The sequence below is a fragment of the Eubalaena glacialis genome, chromosome 15 (assembly GCF_028564815.1).
Source record: "Eubalaena glacialis isolate mEubGla1 chromosome 15, mEubGla1.1.hap2.+ XY, whole genome shotgun sequence".
NCBI lineage: Eukaryota > Metazoa > Chordata > Mammalia > Artiodactyla > Balaenidae > Eubalaena > Eubalaena glacialis.
In genome coordinates, this window is record NC_083730.1 from 10,084,244 (window position 1) to 10,111,122 (window position 26,879).

At 38.8% G+C, this 26,879-nt stretch overlaps 1 protein-coding gene across 4 annotated transcripts; it reads left to right on the plus strand.

Moving 5' to 3' along the window:
• Positions 1-3,105: 3,105 nt before the first annotated feature.
• DSEL (dermatan sulfate epimerase like) lies at positions 3,106-15,210 on the plus strand. Of its 4 annotated transcripts, XR_009697402.1 has the most exons (3): positions 3,106-6,949; positions 8,469-8,802; positions 14,565-15,210. XR_009697402.1 is itself a non-coding variant. In XM_061170089.1 (2 exons), the coding sequence occupies exon 1, from the start codon at positions 3,302-3,304 to the stop codon at positions 6,938-6,940; it is 3,639 nt and encodes a 1,212-aa protein (XP_061026072.1). In that variant the 5' UTR covers positions 3,106-3,301; the 3' UTR covers positions 6,941-6,949; positions 14,565-15,210. The 4 variants fall into 4 exon arrangements, 3 of the variants coding, with proteins under 3 accessions (XP_061026072.1, XP_061026070.1, XP_061026071.1); XM_061170089.1 differs by lacking the exon at positions 8,469-8,802; XM_061170087.1 differs by lacking the exon at positions 14,565-15,210 and having other exon boundaries at positions 8,469-9,455.
• The last annotated feature ends 11,669 nt before the right edge of the window (positions 15,211-26,879 follow it).

The window sequence follows — 26,879 nt, forward strand, 5'->3', positions numbered from 1 at the left end:
GCCTCTGGAGTTTGGAGGAGGATCCTTGTTTCAGAATGAATCTCAGTGGAGGAGACAATGCTCTACGTGAGCCCAACTGTTGAAGGTTCAACTCATTTCAAACACAGGTACAGTCCTTATGAGGGGGGCTGAGTGAATGCCCATGACCTGAAGGAGCTTTGAATAGAGCACAGGAGTCAGCCAGGGAAAATATTAAGCGTAAAACAAATGATCTGAGGCTGAATATAGATATAAATCATAGAGTGCTGGAGTAGTTCATTCTGGTTAGGGAAAAATCCAGGGTGTATTTACAGAAGAATTTAAGCATCTGAGCTGAGACAAGTATGATAAGAGAATATCAAGAGTCAAAAAAATTTTCACCCAGTAAATGGGGGTGTTGGGCGGAGGATGCTATGCAGGGAGGAACGGGATTAGCACAGTTATGGAAGCAGCAAAGTAAAAGCAAGATTGGGACTTCCAGGTTTCACTTCTTTAATAAGAAAGAGGTTCCTTCCACCTCTTTGTCCCATACCTTTCCATCTTTATACTGCCGGAGAAATTATTCCGATCAGTAAAGCTGATCAGTCTTTTTTGTTTCCCCCTGATCTTTAGTATCTGTGCTCCTGAAGTCGGTCTCACATTAATCCGTTACATTGATTTTGCATTTCTGACCCACAGCAACCTCAGCCAGGCTGCCTCACGTTCATCCCCTTCTCAGCCCTTGCTCTTCCTGAAGTGTAACCCCTGACATCCCGCAGCGTCACCCCACCCGCCCCCGCTTCCCCCATCGTTTGTAATCAGGCCCAGAACCTCCCCTATCTTCCTCCCACTCCTAGCCCTGTTAGATTGGCCTTCTCCCCACAACCGAAGGGGTAAGATCAGCGGGACTCGGCCGGCAGGGAGCCGTCGTCAGACGCTCGCACTCCCAGATTTCCCCCTCCTCGGGCTCTACTGGTCCGGGAGCGCGAGGCCGCCACAGCAGCCGGGAACTCAACGCGCCCCGAGCCCCTTGGGTTCTGATCCCGGGGGCGATCGGCCCCTCCCCGGCCCCGCCCCCTCCTCCTTCCAGCCCCGCCCGCGACTCCCAGCCTGAGCCGCCTGTTGTCACTCTCCCCCCAGCCCCGAAGCCCCGAGGCCCCGAGGCCCCGAGGCCCCGCCCCGGAGCCCGCCCCCGTCGCTCCCGCCCCGCCACCGGCCCTCCTAGCTTTCTCTCGCCCTCCCCGGGCCGCGCGGCCGGAGCTGGCACCGAGGAGCGGCGGCCGCGGCGGCATCGCGTCTGGACACGCCAGCGGCCCTCTGGACACGGCGTCCCCGAGCGCGCCCGCCGCGCGCGGATCTGCCCTCCGCGGTCCGGGGCTGCCCGGGGGGCGTCCGGCGTTCCCCGAGGGCGGGCGTGTCCGCGCGGCGCCGGCCGGGGCGCGAGCGCGGGGCCGCAGCCTGTTGCAGTGCGTGGGGCGCCGGGCCGGGGGCGCCGGGAGCCCTGCGGGGGTGCCGCGCGGCCCGGCTCCCAGCGCAGAGCAGTTTTCTCCAACTCTCCGCCTCCGTCTCCTCCGGGCCCACCGCTGCCGGGAGACCCCGTCCGGACCTGCCAAGGTAAGCGGACTTGGCCCTTGAGGGGTCTCTTATCCCCAAACCACAGCCAGAGGTCGGGGGTGAGGAGCAGAGGATGGAGTTGGCATGTTCGTAGGAAGCGAATGAAAAAATGCAACAGGCGGAGCGGATCAGGGAACTCCTAGCGTTCATGTTTCCTACAGAGAGGAGACTTGTCCAAGACTGAAACTTGGTTAGGTTCTTCAGAGCCGAAGACGGGCAGCCGCGAAGCTGCTCCTTGAGTCTGGGTCTGAGCTCCCTCTGGTGGCTTCTTGTAAGGATGGAAAACCGGGCTACGGGAGAGAGATTGGTGCAGAACCGCTCGCTGTTCCTCGCTCCCACACACTGTCATGATTTCTCCTTCGAGAAAAGTGACTGCTCTTAGTCGTTCCCCTGGCAAAGACACCTTCTGAGCCCTTGAACGTTAAACCCTCAACCGGAATCATAATGGTCCTTTAAACTTTTGCTTTTTGTCTCTTGAGTCTTCTGTGATCAAAACAAGAATGACAGCAGGACTCATCTTGTGTTAACTGCATTTGAATAAAAACATTTTAAATGACTAAAGCAAGCCACAGTTAAAATAAATACTCTTAGGAAAGTTACATCTTATAGCCGCTTGTCTTCTGCCACCATTGTTATCCTAATACGTGCATTGAAAAGTATAAGAAAAAAGAACCATTTGGTCTAACTTAGATTGTAGTTAATAACAGATCTTATTGTGATTCTAAAATTTCTATCAGGAGACGGTAGAACATTTAAATCTTCTGTTTATGTCCACTCCCAGCATACCTGCAGCCTCAGAGAATTTCTGTTTTGTTTTTCCCCCAGAGAGGAGTGTCATGAAAAAGGAACAGAAAAGACACGTCACTGTTGGTGAAAGGGGAGTTTTCTTTCCCAGTTGGTGGTTACTTCATGATTGGAAGAGAAGTACCTAGGTGGCCGAAGAGATTAGATTTTCATAGCTGTACCGATGAAGCTGATAAAAGAAGATGGGAAAATGCTTTCTCTGGGTCATAATAGGCTGATGAGTAAGCAAGCCTGAAAAAAGACAGATCTGAAATAAGGACAGGAATCTTGAGTGTTTTAAAACCAAGTAGGACTTTGAATACTTGTTGAGGATGTTCTTTTCCCCAAAAATGGAGGAAGAAAAAATTCTCAGAGCAAAAAGTGTAAAAAGCTGAGAGGAGTAACAGCCCGGTCAGCTCCAAGAATTGCAGTACTTTGTCAGCTTCTCTGAGCACACACAGGCAAAGGCATCAGACATGTATGATGATCTTACCACTGGTGATGGTTTCCTGCTCCAGGAATGACTTCTTAACGTGGATTTTGGAGTGCTTTTTCTTTTTCTTTTTTTTTTACAATGTGTGTTTTTTGACTCTTTGTGTTAGGTAGATTTATGTCAAGGAAGTAAATTGTGAATTCGTGGTATTTTTGACTGTCTCCAGCCCTGTTCGCTGTGTGATATTGGAAAATTAGAGGTTTTAACACTCCTTGAAGTTTTATTGGAAGCAACACTGCAACAGGCAAACAGATCCACACTGTAAGTTTTCTCTTTTTGGCAACTGTACTTGCTTTGAATGAGCCGAATGTCAGCTGGATTTCACAGCATATCCGATTTACAGTCTGTGTTTTATCAAGGCCTTAAATGTATGTTTTATACTCAGCAGATGGGAAACGCATTGAGCACTGTGTCTGACATGTATGCCTAAGGAAAGGAGCTCCCCGATGGATCATGGCGTTAATGTTTACAGGACATTTCCTATTTTTACTGTTAGTGATGTTTGCTTTCTCTACTTTTGAAGAATCTGTGAGCAATTACTCCGACTGGGCAGTTTTCCCAGATGACATAGATCAGCTTAAGACACAGAAAGTGCAAGATTTCAGACCCAACCAAAAGCTGAAGAAAAGTATGCTTCATCCGCATTTATATTTTGATGCTGGAGAGATCCAAGCAATGAGGCAAAAGTCTCGCACAAGCCATGTGCATCTTTTTAGAGCTATCAGAAGTGCAGTGACGGTTATGCTGTCCAACCCGACATACTACCTACCTCCACCCAAGCATGCTGATTTTGCTGCCAAGTGGAATGAAATTTATGGTAACAATCTGCCCCCTTTAGCACTGTACTGTTTGTTATGCCCGGAGGACAGAGTTGCCTTTGAATTTGTTTTGGAATATATGGACAGGATGCTGGGCTACAAAGACTGGCTGGTGGAGAACGCACCCGGGGATGAAGTTCCAGTTGGCCATTCCTTAACAGGCTTTGCCACTGCCTTTGACTTTTTATATAACGTATTAGATGATCATCGAAGGCAAAAATACCTAGAAAAAATATGGGTTATTACTGAGGAAATGTATGAGTATTCCAAGGTCCGCTCATGGGGCAAACAACTTCTTCATAACCACCAAGCTACTAATATGATAGCGTTACTCACCGGGGCCTTGGTGACTGGGGCAGATAAAGGATCTCAAGTCAATCTATGGAAACAGGTGGTAGTAGATGTGATGGAAAAGATGATGTTTCTTTTGAATCATATTGTCGATGGTACTTTGGATGAAGGTGTTGCCTATGGAAGCTACACGGCTAAGTCAGTCACACAGTATGTTTTTCTGGCCCAGCGCCATTTTAATATCAACAACTTGGATAATAACTGGTTAAAAATGCACTTTTGGTTCTATTATGCCACCCTTTTGCCAGGCTTCCAAAGAACTGTGGGTATAGCAGATTCCAATTATAATTGGTTTTATGGTCCCGAGAGCCAGTTAGTTTTTTTGGATAAGTTCATCTTAAAGAACGGAGCTGGAAATTGGTTAGCTCAGCAAATCAGAAGGCACCGGCCTAAAGATGGACCAATGGTCCCCTCTACTGCCCAGAGGTGGAGTACTCTTCACACTGAATACATCTGGTATGATCCCCAGCTCACCCCACGGCCTCCTGCGGAATATGGTACTGCAAAAATGCACACGTTCCCTAACTGGGGTGTTGTCACTTATGGGGCTGGGTTGCCAAATACACAGACCAATACCTTTGTGTCTTTTAAATCTGGGAAGCTAGGAGGGAGAGCTGTCTATGACATAGTTCACTTCCAGCCATACTCCTGGATTGATGGGTGGAGAAGCTTTAACCCAGGACATGAACATCCGGATCAGAACTCATTCACTTTCGCCCCCAACGGGCAGGTATTTGTTTCCGAAGCTCTCTATGGACCCAAGTTGAGCCACCTTAACAACGTACTGGTGTTTGCGCCATCACCCACAAGCCAATGTAATAAGCCCTGGGAAGGTCAGCTGGGAGAATGTGCACAGTGGCTTAAGTGGACCGGCGAAGAGGTTGGTGACGCAGCGGGGGAAATCATTACTGCCTCTCAACATGGGGACATGGTATTTGTGAGTGGGGAAGCAGTGTCAGCTTATTCCTCAGCAATGAAGCTGAAGAGTGTGTATCGGGCTTTGCTTCTCTTAAACTCTCAGACTCTGCTAGTTGTTGATCACGTCGAGAAGCAAGAAGATTCCCCAATAAAATCTGTCAGTGCCTTCTTCCATAATCTGGATATTGATTTTAAGTACATCCCATATAGGTTCATGAACAGGTATAACGGCGCCATGATGGATGTGTGGGATGCACATTACAAAATGTTTTGGTTTGATCATCGTGACAGTAGCCCCATTGCTAGTATACAGGAAGCAGAGCAAGCCGCTGAATTTAAGAAACGGTGGACTCAATTTGTTAATGTTACATTTCAGATGGAATCCACAATCACAAGAATCGTCTATGTCTTTTATGGGCCATATGTCAATGTTTCCAGCTGCAGATTTATTGATAATTCCAATTCTGGACTTCAGATTTCTCTCAATGTCAATAATACTGAACATGTTGTTTCCATTGTAACTGACTACCATAACTTGAAAACAAGGTTCGATTACCTGGGATTTGGCGGCTTTGCCAGTGTGGCTGATCAGGTCCAAATAACCCGATTTGGTTTGGGCACTCAAGCAATAGTGAAGCCCATAAGACGTGACAGAGTGATTTTTCCTTTGGGATTTAAATTTAATGTAGCAGTTGGGTTGATTTTGTGCATCAGCTTGGTGATCTTAACTTTTCAGTGGCGGTTTTACCTTTCTTTTAGAAAGCTAATGCGGTGGATCCTCACCCTTGTTATTGCCTTGTGGTTCGTTGAGCTGGTGGATGTGTGGAGCACTTGCACTCAGCCCATCTGTGCAAAGTGGGCGAGGCCGGAGGCCGAGGCGAGCGCGAAGCCTGTGCCTCCCCCAGGGCACCGCATCTATCTTCCTGACATCGTCATTACCTCACTTCCCGGCTCAGGAGCTGAAATTCTCAAACAACTCTTCTTCAACAGCAGTGACTTTCTCTACATCAGGGTTCCCACAGCCTACATGGACATCCCTGAAACTGACTTTGAGATGGACTCCTTTGTGGACGCCTGTGAGTGGAAGGCGTCCGATGTCCACGGTGTGCATTTCCGTTTACTGCGAGGCTGGCTGCAGTCCTTGGTCCAAGACACAAAACTCCATTTGCAAAACATCCATCTGCACGAACCCAGCAGGGGTAAACTGGCCCAATATTTGACCACGAATAAGGACAAAAAAAGGAAGTTGAAACGGAGAGAGTCTTTGCCAGAACAAAGAAGCAGAATGAAAGGCGCCTTTGACAGAGACGCTGAATACATTCGGGCTCTGAGGAGACACCTGGTCCGTTACCCCAGCGCGCGGCCCGTGCTCAGCCTTAGCAGTGGGGGCTGGACCTTAAAGCTGCATTTCTTTCACGAAGTTTTAGGAGCTTCGATGAGGGCCTTGTACGTGGTGAGGGACCCTCGGGCGTGGATTTATTCGATGCTGTACAGTAGTAAACCAAGTCTTTACTCTTTGAAGAATGTACCAGAGCACTTAGCTAAATTGTTTAAAATAGAGGGAGGTAAAGGCAAATGTAACTTAAATTCGGGCTATGCTTCCGAGTATGAATCATTGAGAAAAGAATTATCAAAATCCAAGCCACACGCGGTGTCCCTGCTGGCTCACGTGTGGCTAGCAAACACCGCAGCAGCCCTGAGGATAAACACAGACCTGCTGCCTACCAGCTACCAGATGATCAAGTTTGAAGATATTGTGCATTTTCCTCAGAAAACCACGGAAAGGATTTTTGCCTTTCTTGGAATTCCTTTGTCTCCTGCTAGTTTAAACCAAATATTGTTTGCCACCTCCACGAACCTTTTCTATCTTCCCTATGAAGGGGAAATATCACCAACTAATACTAATGTTTGGAAACAGAACTTGCCTAGAGATGAAATTGAACTGATTGAAAACATCTGCTGGACACTGATGGATCGTCTAGGATATCCAAAGTTTATGGACTAAATGCTGCAGGTCAGCAGAAATTTGCACTAATAATTTCCAACCCAATTTGTGGATATGAATTAGAAGAGTTTGTATATTCTTGTACTGTGTGTGTGTGTGTGTGTGTGTGTGTGTGTGAGTGATCAGTTTGCTACTTGCACAGAGAGATTATTTAAAAATAAGCACCCTGTTTGGCCTAGCAGGATTCATTTTTATGTCACCGCTTTTCCTTGCCTTTGTTTCTGAATTTTTTCTGCTAAAATGTTTCTGCTGCAGAGGTGTAGATGAAGTTATATGACAGTGGTCAGGGGAGATAGGAAGATTTTAAAGGTTTTTGTCTAACTCTCTCCTTCATCTGTAACTGTGCTGATCTATCTCAGAACCTCACACACTGCTAAAGGCCTTGCAGTTGCTGCTTTACCCAAGCGTCTGTTGCTTTCAAGATGGACTGCAAAAGTTCCTTATCTTTTTCAGAAGGTGTCCTAACGCATTTATCTTGCGCGCACACACACACACACACACAAATCCTTTTACTGTGTATAATGTTCACTGATATCACTGGGGAAATGGAGAAAACTCCTATCAGAATTATAGGATCCCTTCTGGAAAATACAGATGGAAATACAGAATGGATTTTTTTTTTTTTTGAGGTCAGAAACAATGACCTGAAAATCCTCAAAGTTTTTTACTTAGAAGTAATAAAGAATCAGTCTTGGGACGGTGGCTGCCAAGGACCGGTACGGTATTTTAGACCTGCTTGTCTTTTTAAAACGCTCTCTTTCTTGCTTCCTTGAAGCTGCAGCTGTTCACCATCACCACTCCCACCCTCTTCTTTCTGTCGCTGTCACGCAAAACAGTCAGTAGTTACTAATGGCTAAACTCCCGATATTTGTGGGAATTTTTTTTTTTTTTTCTGTCCTGATGATTCATTTTGCATCAAAGCCTGACACAGCCTTAGAATCAGATTTCTCCTTGTGGAATTATCACTGTATGACTCAAAGAAAGCAGTGCCACTGCTGCCAGTGTTTTTTTAGACTGGAAACAGAATTGGAAAACTGCCTGACTTATCTTGCATCCCTTTGAATGAGTGCACAGACTGCCAGTGTCGGCAAAAGTTGAAGGCGAATGGGAGATGATGTCAAAGGCATCTGTTTCCTTTACCATCTGCATCTTATTATAGATATAGTCGTCATAAAGTATGGTTCACTTTATTTTGGTAGGCTCTGAAGTCAAAATGCTATGCCATTAGAAGCCAGAGGAGTAATTACAATGTATTGGATGAAAACTATTAGGCAGTGTGGAGACTTGATGAAAATCTCTGTACAGACTGCAGTCTTCTTCCTAATGCTTCATTCAGACTGTCGTTTCCACCCGCCCTCCCCGTCCCCCATACTCTAACACTTGGGAGTCTGTCATTCTGACCTAGATAAAAGTGGTTCTTTCTCAGTAGTTTGTTATGATGTCAAAATGTGCCTCCAGGGTGATAAAGCTGTGGATATGTTACATTCCAGCTAAAGCTAACTGGGCTGTCATTTTTCTTCCATTACAGCGTGAAAGCAGACCGACCACTCCTCCTCCCCCCGTATCTGCTTCCTCACGTAGCTTTCCCTGCTTTCTCTTTACAGTGTCAAAATGAATGAAAATCCTATTAATACAGGTTGAGAGGGCAACTGAAGACCTGAATCCACACTATTATTCTCAAGGAAGATTATTCGTCCTATCTCAGGGTTATCAACGAGCATGTAACATTTCTACATGGATGATCACACTGTTTCCATTATTGGTCAGAGTCTCGGTGTTTGCTTTCAATTCCCAGGACGTGTGACCTTAAATCAGATCAAATAAAAGGCTCTGGGTTGAAAGTAATATTAGGTCTGATCAAGGTAAGAGTTACAAATGTGTGCAAGTAACAGCAGAGAAGGCAGAAACTGTACCACTGCCTTTCCTTTAACTTTGTACAGAAACATGCCCACAGGCAGAAGAGAGCCAGGGTGAGTATGTGGAGGAGTTGGGGGAGAGACAATGAAAAAGAAAGAGCAGTTCTGTGAATGGATATGGGAACAGTATGGGAATATCTTATTTATAGCTAAAGAAAGGAACACACTTAAGATGATCTTCACAGTGTATCTTAACTTTTACAACATAGCAAGGTCAAGGGGAATTTCCTTGTCTACTCATCCACTCCCACCCCAAGGGAAACTTAGCTGGAGGAGAAGACTTGTATTCACAGGTTCTATTTCTGAGCAATGTTTTACATGGGTGACGGATGGCCCAGCCATTGCACATGCGTCCATTTGTTCATGCTTGGGATCCCCTGCTTTATAATCTCAATTATAATCTCAGAACGTCTAAGTCCTACATTCCTAGGGTGTTATCCTGGGAAGAAATGTGAATAGACTCTACACTTATTTTTATTCTGATCATCTTGAAAATAAAGTAACGATTATCACTATGTGACACTTCCAAAGGAAACACTTTAAAAAATGTCTTTTCCATAAAACCAATTCCTTTCCTCATTAACTTCCCCAAACTTAGGCCCAACTGGAATTAAAGCTTTTATTAAAATAATATCATTTAAATGTTGAAATTTTGAAAGAATGTGTCCGTTTTGCTGACAGAAGTAACATAAGTGTAGTGGTAATGTTGATCTAGTTTTCAAAAGTTTGAAATAATGCAAATTACTCACTTAGGATGAAGTAGGCCATATCCAGAGGTGAATTTACTGTAATGACAATTCCAGAAAGGAAGGAAATGGGAGAATCTGTTCAGGAGAAAGAAGATAAATCTATGATTATACTTAAATTTACTCTTTAGAAACCCAGAAAGGCACGAGTTTTAGGCAGATGGCACAACAACTCATACATACTCAGCCTAAACCCGCAATATTAGACATTTGATTGGCTTTTTGGACGAACAGAAGACTTAGTACTGTAAGTTGCCTGGCAAGAATGGGATAATTATTTATGTCCAGTACCCAGCCATGGCATGGGATCTGGCACAAATATCTTCATATTCGAAGAAGAACCTCTCTCCACACACACTAGTTATGTTTAATTTTTTTTTCCTTTTGTGGAAACGCCACCCCTTCTGTCTGCCACTGACTTTTGATTGGTGTCATTTATCAGCAGAGTTTGGTGCATCATAGATCCTAGACGTTCTTGATATAAAGTCTATCACATTCAGTCATCTATAAGTAAACATTAACAGTGGTTTTAGAATCTGTGTGATTGACTTAACTCTGATCATAATTACAAAAATATCACTAATTTAGTGAAAAATGTGAATAGAAGGCAGTATGTTATAACACCACTTACAGAGGTAAGGGAGCCTAATATTCTAAGACAGATCAAGGAATTTAATATGCAGGCTACCTACTGCTTATTTAAATGTAAACCAAAGTACGTCAAAATAGCTGCTAAGGCAGTGTTTTCAGTACTTGACTAAATATCTCTATTTCCCTTCACGTTGGCAGAAAAATCCAAATAATATTTTAAGAACTAGACTGAATTTTTTTTTTTTTTTGCACAAAGGATGGTAGGAACATTAAACAGTAGATTCTCACATTCTCTAGTTAACTTGTAGCTGCTTGAGCTATAATTTACATGAGCTTGTGTTTAGTCCAAGTAACATGTTTAATTCTATTTCCAAAGATAGGTTTGGCTAAGCCTTCCACACCATGGGGGTTTTGTTTTTGTTTTTCATTTTTCTTTCACACCTATCCAGTTATGCAGCAAAGAAAACCTGTACTGAAGATCATAGACCAGTTTATTCGAGCTATATGTATAACACAACTCCTCTATTAATAAACAAATAAAAAGCTAAAAGTAACTTGGCTATGGTTGGGATAATTTGTAATAGCCCTTTTCTTTAGGACTTTGGGTAACTGTGTTAGGATTTTGTATGGAGCTGAGTTGGAAAATGCAGTCCCACAATTTCAGCCACTAGCACCCTTCAGTGATGGGTGAGCCGTGCCTCTACTCCCGTATCTTAATTCCAAGTCCTGTCTTTGACTTGCCCTCAGTCCATTTCACTCTTCTATGTACATCATCCCAACTTATTAAGTGGCAAGAACATCCCATACTATGCACCTGTGCTCTGCATCTGCCCCTCCTGCCACTGGTGGGATATCTATTCAAGCAGGAGATCTCTAAAAGGAAGGTCCCTGCAGGTCCCTTGAGATATTCTAGTAGGTGGTGCACAGGGTTGGCAGAGTGAAGACTTTTTTTTGTAAGAAAGATAAGGATCTATCATGAATTAGTCTCTTAGTATGTGCTGCACAGAACCGTAAGGTTTTCATGTATATCATAACAATCTTCACAACAACTCACTGGTATTCATTTTACAGATTAATCTGAAGCCCATATTCTCTTTCTAGGGAATATGTTTTTGTGAAGGAATTTGGAGCAGGTTTACAATTCCGTTATCAATTCACTTATTCACAGTAATTTTGGGGTATCTACTGTCAAGATATTGATTAGCATGAGGGGAGAACACAAAAACTGGTTGACTCTGACCCTACCCTGAAGAACTGATGGTCTCTCCAGAATTCATCAAGAAGAGAAGGAGAGGAAGGGCATGCCGGGTAGCGATTACCACCCGAGGAAAGGCACCGCAAAGTGTTATCTACTCTGTAGTGGACAGGATTTATCTCTGAAAAAGTGGTTATGAGGAAAGGGAGTAGTTATGGAGTTTCAGTAAATTTGGACAGAGATCACCACCTGTGCTTTTCCTCATTAGGTTTGACTCTATAGTTGTCACAGGATGTCCCATCAACGAGTAGCCCTTGCAAAAGAGAAGCGCAAACAGAACAAAACCGCTGACACTTGCTCTTTCCCAATTCCCCCCCTCACGTAACTACCCCAGCACATTTATCACAAAGAAATGTGGTCCATAATTGAATATCAAGGGATGCCCTGAAGAGAAAAGGATGTGTGAGTGCGGTATGACTGGGCTGCGTGCAGATCACTGCTAGTAATAACAGTACGAAGGAGGATACCTCAGTGTATTTCATCCAGGCTCCACCTGGCCAGTAGCATCTTCTTTTCCCTCTCAGCACCTCCAGATCCACATTACCAGGCACAGCTAACCAATCCTGAGAATGCAGTAGTGAACAAAACCTATGGAGCTGACAGTCAATCAAATATATTTTAAAATAATTCATTTTGGGGAAAAAAATCCAACCTGTTCTGTTCCCTACCATGTAAATAATACCAAAAGGAAGGAAGGGAAGGAGGGAAGGAAGGAAAGAAGGAACAAAGGAGCAAAGAATGGAAGGAAGGAACTCTGAACCTAAATCTGAACACAAAGTAAGGTGCACAAGGAGAATCATTCCTATAACAATTGTGTTCATTATTGTATGAACTATTTAAGAATCTCTTTGAAACCTTATTATAGCTAAAACTTGAGAAAAAAGGATAAATTGTAATCTGAGCAAATCTTTTCTACAGTACATTGCAATTGCTCTTTCTGTTTTATTTCTTTAAACTACTTCTGTATTGCTGTGACTCTTGAGATGAAATTTTTCTTTCAAGTGTATTGACACTGATGAATTTCACCTAAGTGTCTCAGGTTTTCCAGCTTCCTAGATAATGTCGTGTTCTCCCATATATTGTCTTCCTCTCCATTTCCAAACATGGGGTATATACCTTGTTCCCAATGATTTAAGGAAGCAAACGTTCATGCACATGTGACATCCATGATGCTCTCCATTTCTTCTTTTGGAAGTTAATTCGGCTCCCCACTGTCACTTTTCTCATTTAGTAAATGAACAACATAAAATCTCTAATCTCTGCATTAAAATCTGACATCCTTCTACGAACAATGCTGAAGGCACTTCTTACCTTATTCATTGCATCATGCAAATGATGCTCCCAACCTTCGTTATACTACAATGAAAGATTACTGCCCAATTTTATTAGTATTTATTCATTGTTTTAATTATGTATTCATTTATTCCTTTGCTTGTTTCAAAAGATTAATTTTGTTGTAGATTTGTTTAAAGTTCTTGGGATTTTAAAATAAGAACACAATACAACCAAGAAGTGATGAAATTGCTTCCATAAAATACCCATGAAAAGACAACTGCATATAAAGAATGCAGTTAATAAAAGTTAACCCTACACAAACAAAATAGGTGATTTTTGCTCTTCATTTTTACTCCAGACATTAACGTGGGTGCCCTGGCTAATTCAGTGCTAACTAGAGCACAGCACACTTGCAGTGGGCTTTCGTGCGCCAAGGAACTCGTGTTATTTCTCTCTAGATTTACCAAAATGAAATGTACATATATTCAGTTATACTTTATCTTTCACCCCACATTAATTATAAAACTCTCAAAAATCCCATTATTGAACACATGAGTGAAAAGGTATTTGCTTGTATAGACATATAAGAACTTGGCAGGATTCCATTATCATAAGAGGTAGAAGGTTTTCTGTGTATAACCAACAGATTGCACTGGTGGGTTTTTCACAAGGTTTGTTTGCACCTTTCTCCCATTTCCTTGATTAATTTGAAGAGGGAGATTTCTATTAAAAATGTTATATTCACAACACCTTTATATATTATATGAACTTTGAAATTAGATAAAACTGAATACAAATCCCTAGGTCAGTAAATAATGACCAGCTGTGACGTGTTGGGCAATTTTCTTAATTTTAAATCTCCATTTCCCCATCTATAAAACTCCCCCAGAGTTGATATAAGGATTAAATAAAATCACATGTGAAAATTAATAGAATGATACTTGTTTCCTCTTTGTGATCATCTCCAATTCATTATATATCAAACCCATATGTAATGTGATGCACCATTTTCCCACTAAGAAAATATTAAAATGTTTCCAGAGAATTTGAGCATACATAGTTAGTATGTAGACCAAATAGACACCTATTTTAGTATTTCATATATCAGCTGAGTTGCACAAACATGTAAAATCACAGTTATGCAATTAATATATTAATTTGGAAATACTGCTTTTTTCATGTTCACGTTTTAAGAGAAAAATTTATACAAATTTTCATGTACTTCAATGTCTTCATTATTTCTAGAGTCATGGTTTGAGTTTTTCCAGAGAATATCATATTTCCTTCTGAGTTTTATTGAGATAGAGACTTTTTTGAATTTAAGTATGATGCTATTACTTGAAATTTTATTTCATGTTACAAGTGCCATTTGTATAACATTAATCATAATTTTATGTTCATACCTTCATTCAGTAGATACATAATTATGATCTTATAGGTTGTAATCATTGTATTTCTCTTATTTTAATTTTTCCACTTATTTATTATGAAATATGCATAAAAGCTTAAAATGCATTAAAAAAAGCTTAATATGCATAAAAAAGGGGGTGTCTAAGACTATGTGTGAACATGACATTTACTCCACTGGCTATGATGGAATAAGTGAGGACCAATCTGAGGTAGCATATCCAAATTACACATATCATGGTTATATACCTTAACACCATACATAACAAATGATTTTATCCATATAAAATTATCTCATCTTTATAGAATATTATTTTCTTTTAATTCATGTGTCATTCACACATATTCTTCGGGTTGGGGTAAAATTCTATGGTCCTTTATCCTCTGCTTGGTGCTTTGTAAGTCTGGATGCTTTCTCTTTTCCATGCCTGTAGATGACAACCGAGGAGCAAACTCCAGAGCCTCCAGCCAGAAACTCAGCCTTCCAGCAAGGAGTGCAAGAGAGCATGCACCTCTGCATTGGGACCAGGTGCCACAGATCCATGATAGTAGGGTTCATACCACTGGAGAGAGAAATTCCTTTTCTTTCTTTCATTGGTTTTCCTTGGATATTGCTGTCCACACCCCTGCTGAGGTTCACTGTATGCAAATTAGAAGACCCTCTTTTGCTGATTCTTGCATATGCCAGCTCTACTGCCCCCTACTTATCAAACTGTAGGTATTATGGATATGCAAGATAGGTTATGCCAATATGTTGACACTGAAAAGATGTGCTGACCCTACCAGAAGCCCTCCTCTATGATACTGATAAGTAACTGTGGCCAGAGCTGGGACTTAGAGTCAGAATTCCTATACTCACACACTCTATAATATGGTACAAAGCATATATATCTGACCTTCCATTACCGTATCCTCCTGCTCTCACCAGCGATCCCAGAGGTAACATCTATCCTGGATTTTGTGTTTACCATCTCCTTGCTCTTCTTTATAGCCCCACCACATATGTCTCTATCCTTATCAACATATTGTATATTTTTGCATGTTTGTATACTTTATGTAAACAGTAACATACTGCATATATTCTTGTGCAACTTGCTTTTTCTTTGCTCAAAATTTTATCTAATGCATGTTGATGTCTGTAGGTGGAGATCACATATTTTCATTGTGGTAGTTTCCAATATATGCTATTATCTGAAATACCATACTTTATCTTTTATCTTGTTGGATTTTGGGAATATTTTTAATTTTTGCAATTTCAAACATTATACATAAAACTGTTTATAGATGCTGTATAATGCACATATACAAGAATTTTGTCATTGTGTTTTGTTTGTACCCAGAATCTTCCCACCCAGCCCCACTCCAGCCTAGTATATATATTGAGGGCTCAAAGCACATCCTCAACTATTCTTGGTACCAAATTATTATTTTTACAGATTGTTTGTACAAATTGACACTCTAGCCATTGTAGAAAAGTTTGTGTTGCTCCAAAATTTCTCCTGTACTTGACATTTTCATACTTTTAGATGTTTTTCTGTCTAGTGGGGTAAAAGAGTGTTGCGTTTCTTTTTTTTTTTTGCAGTTCTGTTAATAACATAGCACACGCATGCAGCACGCGCACTCATGCGCGCACACGCACAAACACAGTAGTCCTTATTTTTTCCATTTGTGTTTCTTCTTTTGTGAAATGAAATCCATGTTCATGTCTTGTATCCATTTTTCCATTGCATTCGTTTTTTTTTTCTCATTGATTCATTGACATTTATAGTATATTAATAATACTAATCCTTTTTTGGTTATACTCGTGAATAACTTCTTGGCTTATATTTTCATGATCTTTCTACTATGACTTTTGTGATATATTTTGATATGCAGGTGTTCTTAATTTGAATGTAAACAAATATGTGTTTTTCTTTGTTACTTGTACTTTTTTGCATCTTATTAAAGAATCTTTCTTAAGGTCTTGGCACTGAAGATGTTCTCCTCTATTTTCTTCCAAGCATTTTAATTTTCTCATCATCATCTGTTGCCACAAAACAATATTACCACAAATGTAATGGCTTAGAACAGCACGTGTTCATCATCTCACAATTTCTGTGGGTCAGGAATCCAGGCGTGGCTGAACTGCGTCCTCTGCTCTTATATGTGGCTGCAATGAGTAGCTGGGCCTGGGATCTCCTCTGAGAAGCATCCACTTCCAAGCTCACGTGGTTGTTGGCAAGATGTAGTTCTTTATGGGTTGCTGGACTAAAAGCTTCAGTTCTTTTCTGGCTGTTGGCTGGAGACCCTGAGTCACTTGCCATGTGAGCTTCTCCATTGGCAGGTAACTTCATAAAAGCCAAGATGAGAGAATCAATAGAGAAACTGCTAACACATTACCATAATCATGGAAGTGACACCCAGTCAACTTTGGTGAGAAGCAAGTCAGAGGTCCCCCTACGCCCACACCCAAGGGAAAGGGACTTCACAAGGGCATGAATCCCAGGAGATGGAAGAACGGGCTTATTTTAGAGTGTCCCTGCCACAGATTTTGTCTTTTATATTTAAATATTTAATCTGCTTTATATTAATTGTTATGTCTATTCTGAGATTTTTTTCTCTGTATAAATAACCTGCTGTCCTAGACTGAAGAGATTCAGTACCCTTTTCTTTTCCACTAATCTTCAATGCCATCTTCACTACATATCAGGTCCTTATATTTTGTGTGAGCTGATTTCTGAGTTCTCTACTGTATTCTTCTGGCAAATTCGACTACCCAGTGACAATACCGCACTATCTTAACTACTATAGTCGTTTTGTTAGCCTTGAAATCTGGCAAGCCTTTTTCCTTTTTTTCTTCATTTCTTTAGGCTTTGTTCTTCCATGTGCATTTTAGAATTAGTTTGCGTAGTCCCCCAAAACAAACAACGATACATGTTAATGGTAAATGCATTACATCAATTTTGGAAGAATCGACCTCTTTACATTAATCCCTGTTCATAAGCATGGTATATCTCTCCTTTTATATAATATTTCTTAATCCTTTGATAGATTTAAGTATGAGCACTTTATATATTGTTATTACAGTGGATGATATTTATTTTTAATTATATGTTCTAACTGATGATAGTATATAGAAAATACAATTGATTTTTGTGTATTTATATTGTATCAGGGAACTTATAAATCCTCTTACTAATTTAATAATTTACCTGTAAATTTTTTCAAAATACTTATACAGATGCTTTTGTAATCTTCAAGTAATGAGAATATATTTCTTTCCTTTTAATCTTATAACTTTTTTAATGTTCTTACTGGATTTGTTAGGACATCCTGTAAAATACTGAGTGAGTCTGGTGATGTGAATATTCTTGTACTGTTCCTAATGTGAATGCAGTGCTTCTACATTTCACCACTGAGCGAATGAATGGATGCTGTGTGTATTTCATAGACTCACTTTATCAGGATGTTGTATTCCCTTGTACTCCCAGTTGATAAGTGACGTTTTATCATCAAAGCATGATGAGATTTATTCAATGCTTTTGCTGCATTTATTGTGATAATCATATGTTCCTTTGCCTTTATCTGTTAAGGTAGTGTATTTTGTGAAAATTTTTTTCTTTTGAGATTAAACCAAACTTGGCTTGCTGTGATAAAACCAGCCTGGGAATGAGTCATTATATTTATATTTGTTGCTGGATTGAGTTTGTTAATAATTAATTTAAGATGTTTATATCAACATTTGTAATTGTGATTTTCTCATAATAAACTTGTTTAAGTTTGAGGTCAACATACTTGTCACATAAAGTAAGCTGAGGATGTTCTATTTTTATATCTTCTAGGCGAGTTTGCATAGGATTGAAATGATCTAATACAAGAATGTTTGTTAAAACTCATTTGTAAAATCATCTGAGCATTCTGTTTTCTTTGTGGGAACATTTTAACTAAATATAAGATTTTACTTGGTGGTTATAGGCTTATATTATTTACCTCATGTATTTATTTTGAAGCCTATTTTGGCAAGTTATGTTTTTAAAGAATTTGTCCTGTTTGGTTTTTTTTTATTTTTTCACATTTATTGACCTAAATTTGCTCAAAATGCATTCTGTTGCCTCTAATTATACATCCCCTACACATGTTTTTTCCATCCCTAATACTGAGTATGTGTGCCTTATTTCTTTCTGTTCCTGGCGGGTTTTGGCTGGTAGATATTGACAATAATAGGCCAAAAATTACCTTCTATATAAGTTACATAAATTAAATTGCCTTTTCAAAGACTAATTTTTAGCTTTTTTTGTTCTTACCTAATATTTTATGTTTATTTGGTATTGCATAACTGGCTCCTGATCTTACATATTTCCTTTATTTCCTCTAACTTCTGTTGTTTTTCTTTTTTATCTTTAATTATATGCCCCATTATTTTTTGTCAATCTCCACCAGCCAAAACCACCAGGAGCAAACTGGATTTATTGTTTATTACAGTAAGAGGCATTTAAATCGTACAGCTTTGCTCTGCTGTATATCAAAAAACAAACTAATAACAGCATTAAAAAAGAGCACCAATTAGAAAACATGATTTTACTATACACAAGTACAGATTTAATATCTTTAATGTGGAAAAGATTTCACATATCTGTAAGCAAAATTGGTTACAACTTTAAAAGAGAGAAGTTAAAAGTCACAGAACATGCACAAAGCAGATAATCTGTTTCACCAATTCAAAGTACAAATATTGTCACTTTCCTTTTATTTTACAATTCATATCTCAGCTTCCAAATTACTTCTACTTAAGGCCTGTCCTCCCACTACTAAATAAATGGGGGGAAAAAAAAAAGAAATACAGGGGAAAACAAGTCTAAAATTACTTAGGATTTAATCAAAAGGTTTAGGACTACTTCCAAACAAATGAAGAAAGAACTATAATCCCATGTGACCAAAACTTTCCCTGTTTCTCACTGGTATAAAGTGTCACTGTAGATGATCAGTCCTGCCCAACTCAACAAATGACACTTTTCTACAGAGACTAGAATCACATGCTTATATTGTTTCTGCACAGTTCACATTGGTGACCCATGTACAAAAGGCCAGTTCATTTTAATTCACCTTTTATTTCCTTTTTTTTTTTGCTTAATTTTATTCTCAAAAGCACAACCTACTGGTCCTCTGTTCTTGAGTCTAGAAAAGCTGCCTACATTAGGTCTATATTATGCAGAAATCATCCCCCCACCCCCCTACCCTATCCCTTGCAAAAACCATTAGACATTTTTGTTGTGCCTGGATTACCAGCCTAAAATCCCCTCTCAGGGGAACGTTATTTCAGGTATTTTCTTGTCCCTTCTAGCACACTTAATTGTTTTGAGGGTCATGCTGAACCAACTTTCAAGGGCTCTCTACTTTAAAATTTTGAAAAAGAGGGATTGGTTACAGGTCACTTCATGTTCACAAATGTCCTGGGCTCCTTCAGGAAAGAAATCAGCAGTCACCACAGTGACCAGCCTGGTACCCAGCCACAGGTGAGGGACTTACTTTTTTCAACCCACTAAAGTTTCCTTCTCTCAAGTTAATAGACACAAATTTATGTTAACTCTAAAGTTATGTCAAAACTGTGTTTCTTTTGTTTATTTTTTAGCTTACACAGCATGGGAGTAGAAAACAACATCTGCCTGGATAAAAAGCAATTTGGAAAGTCAAAAAAATACAATTGACTAAGAAATATGAACACCATAAATCTCATTATTAACTATATAAATTCAACTTAAAAAGAAATCAATATTGTATCTTAGTTTATAAACCAATAAAAAGAAAATCCATATTGGTGAATATACCAAAGAATAAATTATTGGCTACTGCTTTGGTAATATACATGTATATTCTTCATTAAAAACAAGTTGGTTGTTTGCCAGATATTTTGAAGATTCCCCTCTTCCACCAGCAAAGCTTGCCTTTTGGCCCACTACTTCCATTTCAAGCATTTTATCCCACAGGAAAACAAAAGAGAAAAAAAAATGTAGAAAGATGTATACAAAAGGATGTTCATTATAGCATCATTTATAATATCAGGACATGAAAACTTCTTAAAGGTGGGAAAAAAATCAGTGAAGATGCATACTAGCTTATTAGAAAAATCCTTATACTTTAAAATATTAATTGATTACAAAACAACTACAAAATGATCTTATTTTTATATTAAATAAAATTCATATCCACCTAGTCCAATGAACTATGTCAAATGGTCTTTATAATAGGTCAACAGTGATCAAATATCAGTAATTTCAAATTATTCGATCTAATGTTTATATCCGCATATACACATATTATCTATTTATACAGTAACATTTTATGCACATACACACACACACACACTTCTGATTATTATGGATCAAATTGGGCTTTTAAATACTGCTTCTCTTCACAGAACTTTCATAAATAATAAATAGCAATAAATATTAAAAGCTTAAAAATGTGAACACTTTTTCATTCAGCACTTCCAATACAAAGTTCCAAATAAATCTATTTCATTAATACAAAAATATTTCAGAGGAAGTAATTCAGAGCTTAGATAATTAGACTTGTGAAATTTTCTTCATAAATTTTAGAAATAGAGACATTTAATTTCTTCTTTCCTTCCTTCTTTTTCTTTTTTCTTCCTATCCTCCTTCAATGACTATTTATGACATGATGAAATGACACTTATGGATGGATAAAATGAAAGATTAATAAGGAAATTGATACAGATCACTCCAGGAAATAGCTAGAAAAATAAAATGGCCGGAAAACAACCCAACCCAATTCCAAGCCCATCCAGTGGTCAAAAATAAGCAAAGTAAGTACTTAGCACCAAACTTAGAAAATGAGCTAGGTTGTCATTTTTGTTGTTGTTTTATTTATTTTTAAGGTATTGTGAATGAAAAAGGAAGTAGTACATCAAGAATGTAGTTGACAACCATTGTCACTCCTGATTTACTATTTTGTATTTTGTTCTTAAGATAGGATTTTCCTACCGTCCTAGCTTCCTTTAGCTTTTTACTTCTGGGTGCTCTATGTCGGCTGCTTTTAAAAGGGCTACACTGCAGCAGACCCAGACATGACTAGGCTGTTTCTTTATTATTCATCATTTGACCACAGGATATTTAGAAGTGTGTGTTTAGTTTTCAAATACTTAAGAGTTTTCATTTCTATTCTTCCTTTATTTTATAATTTAATTTCATTGTGGTTAGGGAAGATGCTTTGTATAATTTCAATCCTTTTATATTTACTGAGCATTCCTTTATGCCTAGAATATGGTCTGTCTTGATAAATGTGCTCTGTGCACTTGGAAAAAATGTATATGCTGATACTGTTGAGTGAAATATTTTATAGTTGTTTAGGTCAAGTTAGTTCATAATATATATATCGTTACTAATTTATCTTCAGCCTGTGGGATTTCCTTAAAATTTCCTGCAGTACAGATATGCTGACAAAGCATTCTCTCTCTCTCTCTCTCTCTCTCTCTCATTGGAAAATATTTTCATTTTGCTTTACTTTTTGAAAGATATTTTCACTGGACATAAAAATCTAGGTTAAAAATATTCTAGACTCTTGAAATGTTATTACACTGTTTTCTGTCTTCCACTATTTTTGAATAGTGCATTCATATCACTTCTCCCATGTACTTTTAAAATGTTCTTTAAAAATCTTTCCTTTGAAGATTTTTCTCCTTAAGCTTGATAGTCAACAGTTTGATGATGATGTGAGTACAGGTTGTTTTCTTTGTATTTATTCTGCTTCAGACGGATGAACTTCTTAAATCTGTAAATTTATGTCTTTCACCAAATTGAGGAAAATTTTGTCCTTTATTTCTTCAAATATATTTTCCCTCCTATTCTTCTAGGATTAAATTTACAGGGAGTACATAACCTTTCGTTTTTAAAGGTTAACCTGGCTAAACTCAAACTACAAATTCTGTCTCCCTGCTGTTGACAGCAGCTGAGAGTAAACATGCAGGCTTCTGGCTCAGTTTTAGCCATTGAATATAAGGCTAACTTGCTTAGAGCCACACAGGGGTTTATAAACATAAAATAATATTTACTTTCTTAAGCTGAGTGATGAGAACATGTGTGTTCACTTTTTCATTTATTTTCTTGTGCGATTATTTATTAATTCGTATATCTTACGGCTGCTTTACTAGAGTTTTCAATTTAGTAGACAAGAGTAAATAGTAGACAGCCTTAAAGTAGAAGGAAAGAATTTTTGAGTTGAAAAGAATCTTTATGATCACCGAGTCTGGCTGTAAGAAAATAATACCTAGGTAACACGAGTGATCTCTCTAACTGGCACACTGTTAATGACAAAATGGGTAGTGAACGTCCTGAAAGTCACCCCAGTACATACTATTAAAGGAAAATACATGAATATCATAAATGGTCTTGAATGTATTTCATTTTATATTATTTTTTAGGCAACAAATCTGTGTTTTAAAGACTGCATATCTCTTGAACATGAGACTTTATTACCACAAAATGATAGGTATTCATTGTGAATTAGACAGTTACAAATAAGTTAACTTATAGTTAAACTTGGACAAAAATGTTGGTTGTCTGTCAAAATATATTTTTATTCTCACTAACAACAAACTAGATGTAAAGTGTTTCTTTGTCATCATTTCTCAAGTTTCCTGAAACTACAGAGTTATCTTTCTGTCAGCGCTCTCTGGATATTATTCATCTGTTTTTCATTTGACTGTACTCTTGTGATACTTCAGTAACCTTGAAATAAAACTCATATCCCAGGACATACTCCTTACAAGCCTCTTCCAGAGGAAACCTGCAGATAAAAGAAAGAAAAAATCTCCGAAACACTTTGGGGTTTTTTTGATATGCTAGTGATAACTATTCACAGCATTTAGGGACCATTCAGCATGGAGACTCATACCTATTCAAACAGACTCCAGTTAAACAAGTATCCTTGAAAGTACTCTCTCACGTCAGTAAATAACTGGAACACTCAATGCAAAGGAATAGGATGAATCCCAGGTGTCATCATTAACTTTGCCACTTTTGTTTCCTAGGTTTTTTTTTTTCATCTTTCATATAAATGAAAAAGTAACTCCCAAATTGAATCATTTAGAGGCTTCATGATGTATGCATGCCCTCCTGAGCACAGATTATTATTGACTAAATAACATTTTGCCCAAATTTTTCAGTAAAGATGAACCTAGGTTACTTGCTATTGGTGATTAGGATATCTCTGAAAGTCACTGAAATATTACTTTATAAGGCATTGTAGTAGGTAACTTACTTTTCAGATATTACCATAAGGCTGTTAAAACGAGATTGAACTTTTGCAACTAGCAGCAAAAGTATTCATGTTTTTTTCTTAATGGAATGAAATTGGTTTTGTACTAAAAGTCAACAAGAGAATATGGCGGCCTTTGGTGGCAGCTGCAATACCAGAACCATGCATTCTGGCTCGGCTCCAGCTTTGGCTCTGCCAACACAGCTGCCACAAGCCTCTGCTTCAGGGCATTCAGCTCCTTCTCATGCTGAGCAACTTCAGCCTGCAGGGCAGCAGGCCACTCAGGACAGGAAGACCACCACCCAGATTTGTGTCCAGAGGCTCAACCACAGTGCATCACAAGTCAGTCCTCAAGGCAGGTGATGACAAAGGTCATTCCCGACTTCAGTCCCTCTCACAAGAAGAACAACTAGCAATGATCCGTAGACAAAATACCATCATGAGAATCCCAGAACCTGGCGGGGGAGAGGCTGAAGCAGCCCTCTGGACTCCAGAGACTGAGAAGGGACAGCATTAGAAGGGTAAGGGGAGCGGCTACACTCTGACCACATAACTGGGCCCCAAGGCTGGCACATTGCTGCATGAAGAGGGCGCCCTGGGCCTGCAAGTTATCCAGTGGGGGAAAAAAGCCCAGGGTGGATATCCAGCTTTCCTGTCATTGCAGGGCACTTTCCAGGGGGCCCACTCGGGTCTCACCTCATGGGGATCACTGGAAGAATCTGCGGAGCTCAATAACTGGGGATCAGAAATGGAGAAGAGGGGTGGGACTTAATAGCAACCAGTGTTCAGATCTTGGTGGACCGCATTCCTGCTTATAGTGGTATCTGAGTAGAGATCCCAGCCAGTGGCTATGCACATCTGCAGAGCTGAACCAATCAACAAAAATCAATAACAGGAGGAAAGCTGGAAAATTCACAAATACGTGGATATTAAATTGCACACTCCTGAAAGACCAACTGCTCAAAGAAAAAATCAAAAGGTATATCAAAAAATATCTTGAGACAAACACAATATATAAAAACTCATGGGATACAGCAAAAGTAGTTCTATGAGGAAAGGTTATAACTATAAATGACTACATTAAGAAAAAAGATCTCAAATAAACAACTTAACAGTATATTTCAAGGGGGGGCTAGAAAAAGAACAAATTAAGCCCAAATTTAGAAGAAGGAAGCAAATAACAAAGATTAGTATAGAAATAAATGGAATAGAGAATAGGAAAACAATAGAAATGATTATCAAAACTAAGTGCTAATTCTTCAAAAAGATAAACAAAATTGATAAAACTTTAGGTTTTATTTACCACAAAAACAGAGAGAGGACCCAGATAAATAAAAGCAGAAGTAAAAGGAGAGAAATTAAAATTAATACCACAGAAATACAAAGGATCCTAAGAGACTATGATGAACAATTATATACCAATAAACTGGACAACCTCAAAGAAATAGATACATTGCTAAAAACATGTATCCTGCTAAGACTGAATCAATGAGGAAATATAAAATCTGAAAAGACCAATAATAAGAAGATTGAATCAGCAACCAAAAAACTCCCAATAAATAAAAGTCTAGGACCAGATGATTTCACTGGAATTCTATCAAACATTTAAAGAATAATTAACACCAATCTTTCTCAAACTTCTCCAAAAAATAAAAGAGGGGGGAATGCTCCCAAACTCCTTTTACAAGGCCAGAATTACCCTAATACCAAAACCAGAAAAGAACACTGCAAGAAAATAAAACTGCAGGCCAATATCCCTGATACAAATGAAAACTTCTCAACAAAATACTAGCAAACTGAATTCAACAGCACATTAAAAGGATCATAAACCATGATCAGCTGGGATTCATCCTTGGATAGCAAGGATGGTTCAACATACAAAAATCAATAAATGTGGTATACCACATTAATAGAATGAATAAAAATCATATGATCATTTCGGTAGATGCAGAAAAAGCATTTGACAAAATTCAATTCCTTTCGTGATAAAAACCTGAACAAATTGGGTGTAAAAGGAATGTGCAAGAACATTAATAGTCTATATATGACAGGCCCAAAGCTAACGTCATACTTAATGGTGGAAGATTGAAAGCTTTTAAGATCAGGAACAAGAAGACAAGGGTGCCCACTCTCACCAATCCTAGTCATCACAGAACTAGTCAGAAGCAATCAGGCAAGAAAAAGAGAGACAAGGCATCTAAATCAGAAAAGGAGTAAAATCATCTCTGCTTGCAGATGACATGACGTTATATATAGAAAAACATAAAGACTCCAGCAAAAAAACTTGAAAATGACCAATGAATCCAGTAAAGTTGCAGGATACAAAATCAACACACAACTATCAGTTGCATCTCTACACACTAACAATAAAATATCTGAAAAAGAAATAAGAAAAACAATTCCTTCACAATAGCATATAGAATAATAAAATACTTAGGAATTAATTTAACTAAGGTGGTGAAAGATCTGTACACTGAAAACTATAAGATGCTTATGATAGAAAATGAATAAGACTTGAATAACTGATATAGTTTATCATGTTCATGGATTGGAAGAATTAATATTTTAAAAATACCCATACTACCCAAAGCCACTTATAGATTAAGTGCAAATCCCTGTCAAAATTGCAATGGTGTATTTCACAGAAATGGAAAAATCCTAAAATTCAAATAGAACCACAAAAGAGCCTGAATACTCAAAGCAATCTCGAGAAAGAACAAAGCTGGCAGCATCACATTTCCAGATTTCCAACTAAAGCCGACCCTTAAACAACATGGGTTTGAACTGGTCCACCTATGTTTGGATTTTTAAAAAAAAATACATTATTTCATTACTGCAGGATCTGTGGTTGGCTGAATCCATAACCTTATCCACGAAACCAATGATATGGAGGGCCAACTGTAAAGCCATACTCGGACTTTTGACAGTGAGTGGGTCAGCACCCCTATCCCCCATGTTGTTCAAGGGTCAACTGTATATTACAAAGCTACAGGGATGAAAACAATATTGTTACTAGCATAAAAACATACACATAGACAATGGAACAGATTCGAGAGTCCAGAAATAAATCCATGCATATAAGGTCAACTAATATTTGTCAAGGGAACCAAGGCTACTATTGAAAAGATAATCTTTTCAATAAATATTGTTGGGAAAACTGAATATTCATATGCAAAAGAATGAAATTGGGCCTTTATTTTACATCACTCCCCAAAATTAACTTGAAATGGATTAAAGACTTAAATGTAATGCATGGAACTCTAAAACTCTTAGAAGAGGAACATAAAACATAGGGAAAGCTCCTTGAATTGGCCTTAGCAATGATATTTTGAATATAACACTGAAAATACAAGCAACAAAGAAAACATAAGCAAGCAGGACTACATAAACCTAAGAAGCTTATGCAAAGCACAAGAAACAATCAACCAAATGAAAGGGCAACTTACAGAATGGAAGAAAATATTTGCAAACTATATCTCTGACAAGTGGTTAATATC